The sequence below is a fragment of the Lytechinus pictus genome, chromosome 9, assembly GCF_037042905.1.
Source record: "Lytechinus pictus isolate F3 Inbred chromosome 9, Lp3.0, whole genome shotgun sequence".
Taxonomy (NCBI): domain Eukaryota; kingdom Metazoa; phylum Echinodermata; class Echinoidea; order Temnopleuroida; family Toxopneustidae; genus Lytechinus; species Lytechinus pictus.
The window spans coordinates 17,571,548-17,577,373 of record NC_087253.1 but is presented as its reverse complement, the minus strand read 5'-3'; the positions used below and the strand labels follow the sequence as shown (position 1 = coordinate 17,577,373).

General features: G+C 34.9%; 1 protein-coding gene across 1 annotated transcript; it reads left to right on the top strand.

The window, feature by feature from the left end:
• Nucleotides 1-354: 354 nt before the first annotated feature.
• On the top strand, nt 355-5,263 carry LOC129268185 (lactosylceramide 1,3-N-acetyl-beta-D-glucosaminyltransferase B-like). Its single transcript, XM_054905769.2, has 2 exons — nt 355-1,198; nt 5,250-5,263. The coding sequence occupies exons 1-2, from the start codon at nt 355-357 to the stop codon at nt 5,261-5,263; spliced, it is 858 nt and encodes a 285-aa protein (XP_054761744.2).
• Nucleotides 5,264-5,826: the final 563 nt, after the last annotated feature.

The window sequence follows — 5,826 nt, the reverse complement described above, 5'->3', positions numbered from 1 at the left end:
ATTCGCTCACTGTTACGGCGATCTATCTTCCAATGCGAACCATATTTGACTATTTTTGTTCCGCACGGGGGCAAACCACTGTTGTGGCGATATCTTCCCAATGACGACCATATTCCAGTGTGTTCGACGGTCTTTCTTTTCCACGAGGACAAACCAGCAAATTCCACATACTTTTGGATCATTAAAAATATTGGGTGGAGCCACCCAAATAAATACAACTCCGAGTTATACTGGGGATCTTCCATTGCGCATAGGAACATGGAGAGGCGTTCAACATGTTCAGTGTCAAAAAGAAATGTGATCGTACTCTGTGCTACATTCGTTTCCATCTTTCTTGCGGTAACATGTGTCTGTATGGTGATTACCGTAACCTTGGTCGAAAACCCGACTAAAGTGGGCTGGTTGAAGACTGTTCGTTGGACACCTGGTACACTACAAGTTGCCATCTATGACTTCTTGATTAATCCTTTGGATACATGTCAGTTAGAAACGAAAAGCAACACGTTGCTGATATTGGTCAAGTCGGCAACCACTCACACATCGCTTAGGAATGTTATCCGGGAGACTTATATCAATTCTATTCAGGAGTATAACCTGTCTGCCAGAGTGTTGTTTGTCCTAGGAAATACTAAGGATAAACATGATAAAGAAAGCATCAGGGAGGAGGCTGAACTGTACGGGGATATCTTGCAGGTGGACTTTGCCGACCATTACTACAACCTCACCATCAAACTCGTGATGAGCTTAAAATGGGCGGTCAATTTCTGTAGCGACACCGAGTTTGTGATGTCCATTGATGACGATGTAATGCTTGACGTTGTGACTCTTGTCCATGATTTAGAGTCGCTGCCGATGGAGCAACAGTCGGGTTTCTTCCTGGGGAAGCCAAACACGTACCCACCAGTCCGAAATGCGTACAGCAAATGGTACATCCCGAGAGAGTTGTACCCAGAGGATACCTACCCAGTGTCACCGTTTGGTCATGGATATGTAATGTCACAGGATGTGGTACAGAAGCTCTACGAAGCCTCCACAGAATGCCTTCCTAGAGTTCCATTTGATGACGTCTACTGTGGAATGCTGTTGCAAAGAAGAAACATCGAGATTGTCAACAGACTGAACTTCTACAAAGAGCTTCATCCGAAGAGAAGAACCAAAGACTACATGAAGTTACAACTCTCCGAAAATGAGATGAAGCGTACTTGGAATTGCATGCGCTTGGAAAACTTGTATGGATCCGCCAAAAGGTTTACATGCGAAAATTCAGTCTTATTTATATTAATATTGATTTCATTACTTATTACTATCATTGTAAGGAATTGGTACCATCACAATCTGGAAGAATGTAGAACGCTCTCGAGGCCACTGGTTTTCAGCGGCCTAATACTCTCCATCTCAAGAAAAAAGTTAGGTAGTAAAACATACCAAGGACGCAATTTTTCTTTTGTGTAACCCTATCGGGATATAACATGGTAAATTCTTAAGATTTTGTAGACATCATCTTTGTATCGTGCTAACAGGAAATGAAGGAAGGTTCCATGAACATTTGCAGAGCTTTATTTCACAGGAGTCCATTCATATTGTTTCATTTGTGACAAAACAATGGCTAACAAGAAAGAAAGATTTCGAAGTTTTTAAAATGAGAAGGGAAGAATTCTAAGTTTAGCAATGGAAACAATACTGCGATGTGTATAGCGTCAACCTCTAAACATATTAAAGTGACATAAAGATCTGCTAGTTGTTTGATGTCGCTCAACAAGAAAACAGAGAACAATAACTAATGACTAAATGACGTGTCATTTAATAATTGATGTATTTAACATGGTTCAGACTGTAAAATACAAATTGTACATTGATAGCTATTTCAATAATCACCCTTAATATAAACTAACTTTGAGTGGAAGTTGGAAAATGATATTAAGGTTATGTTTGATAAGATTCATGTCATAAAGAAGTGATTAATAGATTTGAATAATCGATCCCTAATCATGAATAATATGTTTCAAAACGTTGGATCAAGTTAGATTAGCAACGCGTGACCATTAATGCGACGTGATCACCTCACCTATATAATGTCCTGCAAAATCACAAATCACTTTTCATCATTGTTAAATTCAATTTCAGTTGAAACTGTATTTCCTTTGATTTTTTTCTTGGCAATTTAACTCAACGAATGCAAGACGATTCAACACTCTACAAAAGTTTGAGTAATACCCACTTGTTGAGCAATGTGGATCTTGTTTGACACAATATGAGATAAAAAGCTAGCTACGATGCGGAAAATGCAGACATGTTGTTCAAACTTACGCAGCCTTAACTGCCATTCTCTTCAACAGTCCTACATAATTATCAGGATAATTATTATTTTCTATTTAATCAACGTGAGGTCAACCCATTGAGAGGTTCTACAATTTATAATGCACTAATTTTGTAAGCCAGATGTTCAGTGCTCGAGTGCAAGCAGATCATACCTGGGTTCCTTTACACGGAGGATTGTAATTGACTGCAATTATGAAGGAACGCTCCCGATTGGCTCTTGGTCAGTCATTTGAACGAAATGCACATGCAACAATGATTTTGATCGGCCATTGGCATTTAGCGGTTGGTTGTAAACCTCTGTGTAAAAGAACCCATGATAACTGGGCTCTGCATGCAACACAATTGATTGCCATTAATTGCAGATATGAAGGAAACTCCTGATTGGCTATTGCTATTTTGCGACTGATCGCAAGCCTCTGTGACACGGGGACAAGAATGTAATTACAATTTGCAGTTGCTTTGCCACTTGTTTTTCGTATAAAAGTACTTTGCAATTTTTGTTCGTTTTTGTTGTGCTGCATTTGATGATATTGTCATGTTTTTACTCAAACTAATGGTGTGAACGTGATAATGGACCCTACCTCCTCTTCCATGCAAATAGGTTCTATTCTAAACCAATTACATGGTTTCATGTATTTATGTTTTATTTATATGTTATGATAATATAAATATATACTCAACATGATTGTAATGTATCTTACACTATAATAGGTTGAGTAAAAAAACATTACCCACTATTGTTGAGTTCAAAAGGAAGTTTGAAATATTATATGCGACGAAAATTATGTTCGGTTGACAAATATTCATATGCATTGTTGAAATTTACAACGCATATGGGGTTGACTCTGCTCAACAAAATCATTTTTCATCTTTACTCAGTGTAAGGTCAAACTTTATGTATATAGTGCCGATAGTTCTACCATTTCAGTTATACTCAGAGCGATAGAAATTTAGGTATATTCATGTGAATTTAATTGTTAAATGTTAGCAGATGATATATGTGTGGCCCCGTTACACAAAAGTTTTCCGATTGATTGCAAATATGAAGGAGCATCCCTGATTGAATCCTGGTCAGTCTTTTGAACGAAATGCCCATGTGGCAATGATCTTAATTGGCCATTCCCATTAGCGATTGATTGCAAACATTTTGTGTAACAAAGCCCATGTCATCACACTATGATAATCAGTAATATTCTTACAAGTTATTAAGATATTGTCATTATGTATCATAAGAATCTCATTTTCATTTTAATCTATCTATTTAACTAAAGTCAAACAATGGCTAATAAGGACTGATAATTTATGATTAATATTGAATAAGAATAGATCCATTTACATGGTTAATAATCAAATAGATCATGAAGCATTTTTAACAGTCACCCTATAAATAGTCATCGTTGAAAGAAGTGAGAGAACCACAAACGTAGTAAGGTTATAGTTGAGATGATTTACGCCATAACTATGATATATCTCTTTTGAATTATAATGATAATACGTAACTCATCATGTAGGCTTATTATATAAAAGTTAAAAACTTTTGACCAAAATGGCTACAAACTGACGCTCTCAGAAAGTTTTACGATTCAAGAATTATTCAGGTTCAGTGTTGAAATTCGAGGAGATCATACATGGGACGCGTTACACAAATGTTTGTGAATAATTGCAATGATGAAGGAACACTCCTGATTGGTTCTCGGTCAGTCTTGTGAAGAAAATGCGCATGCAACAATGATTGGCCATTGTACTTTAGCGATTGATTACAAACATTTGTGATACTGAACTCCGGTTTTAATCATTGTTAGTAACTACAATACCACTGCCTTGAATGGTATTTTTTTCTCGATAAATGGTGGTATATAAATTGCTATCATCATTTTTATTTCCTTTAGAAATTTCTAAATTATTCACTGAATTGTATCATATTCATTGGATTTTATTATATTTAGTGTTGTTGTCTTTTTATTTAGCAATAACGACAAGGATGTGATATCAAACTATACCTCCCGTTCATGCACATAGAATTCATTTGAAAACATTTATAGTTTAATTTCTCATTAATATTCGATTTGTTTATGATTTGTACGAACGCAAGTGATTCATATTTTTTTAACTGATAATCTGATAAAATCAACATGACTGCAATGCAACATAGCAGATACGCCTAGTATAATTATGATAAAACCCGCTTAACACTTACTTACGTGCTGAACGTCATTTGAAATATAATTAATAACTGTTGTTTTCTACAATGACATACAGAAACGATTACTGTCAATAGTACAATTGAAAGTTTGGTGCGTGTTTTAAGCAAACTCTCTGACGATATTAATCAGAGAAACCGTCCAATTTCCTATCTTGCCATGCTCAGTAAGGAATACATCCAAGTGACGTCGTAATACTTTTAATAACGTGCATTTTACTCAATGACAACATGACATCGCAGCATTTTTACCTTAAAATTGGTGTACGCACATTCCTTTTTAACGTGATGTTTTAGTCCTTCCTCTTAAAAACAAGCAAAAAAATGCTTCAATGAGTCTTAGGCCTGCATATAACATAAAATAAGAATGTATATTATTAAATATTTTTCCTAATCAAAATATACAATATGATAATACAATTATTACAAACTTTAATGGGTACTGCAGGCTGAGAAGAATATGATTCGAAAATTAGACAAACAAAACAAAACACACACACACATATGTATCTGTGTTTGCACATTTATGTGAGTGTATGTGGTGTGTGTGTGTGTATTTATGAATTTTGAACTTTAATGGGATAATTCATTAGCCTCAATTTTAATGGATCCTTCTTAAGGTATAAATTACCAAGTGAAGATTTTATTGGGTTATGCGCTATTTGTTGGACCGGTATTTTAATGAATTATATGTATTTTTTAAATACCAATTTCTTTTTGTCTTATGCAGCTTGTGAATTTTGAATTTTCAACATTTTGGGGGAAATGGAACATTTACTTCCTTTTAATAAACATGATTAACATAATGTCTCATTTTTACCAAGGTTAGCCACTTTAGCTTATAGCTGATCTTCCAGTGGGCCGTGCATATAACATGGTCCTTCCTCATTTTATTTCATTTTAAATTGCCAAAATAATGAGTGAGATTTAAGTTTTCCTATAAAACATTCAGTATATTTTATATAGTTCAATGATACACTTTTTGTTAAATCAACCCAAGTGGTCAAAATCAACAGAAACTCTGGTACGTATATACATTTTAACCAAGTATATTGACCCATTTACCGGAATATGTTTTGATTGGATATTTACAAATACATTGTCTATTTAGACCGATCATATTGTAAGAGTTTGCCATTGTTTTTATTTGTATTACTGTTTTTTTTAACTCAGCAATGTATGCTTTCGCATTTTATATTTTAACCATGCAAACCATGCCAATTGCCTTTTAAATCTATGGAGTTGGTAAAGTTGTAAGTTTCCTCTTATATGACTATGTTATTTACTCTGTAAACAGTTGAATTTGT

Bases quoted from the DNA above. Each gene is read 5' to 3' on its own strand.
- LOC129268185 (XM_054905769.2), top strand. From the start codon at position 355: ATGGTGATTACCGTAACCTTGGTCGAAAACCCGACTAAAGTGGGCTGG.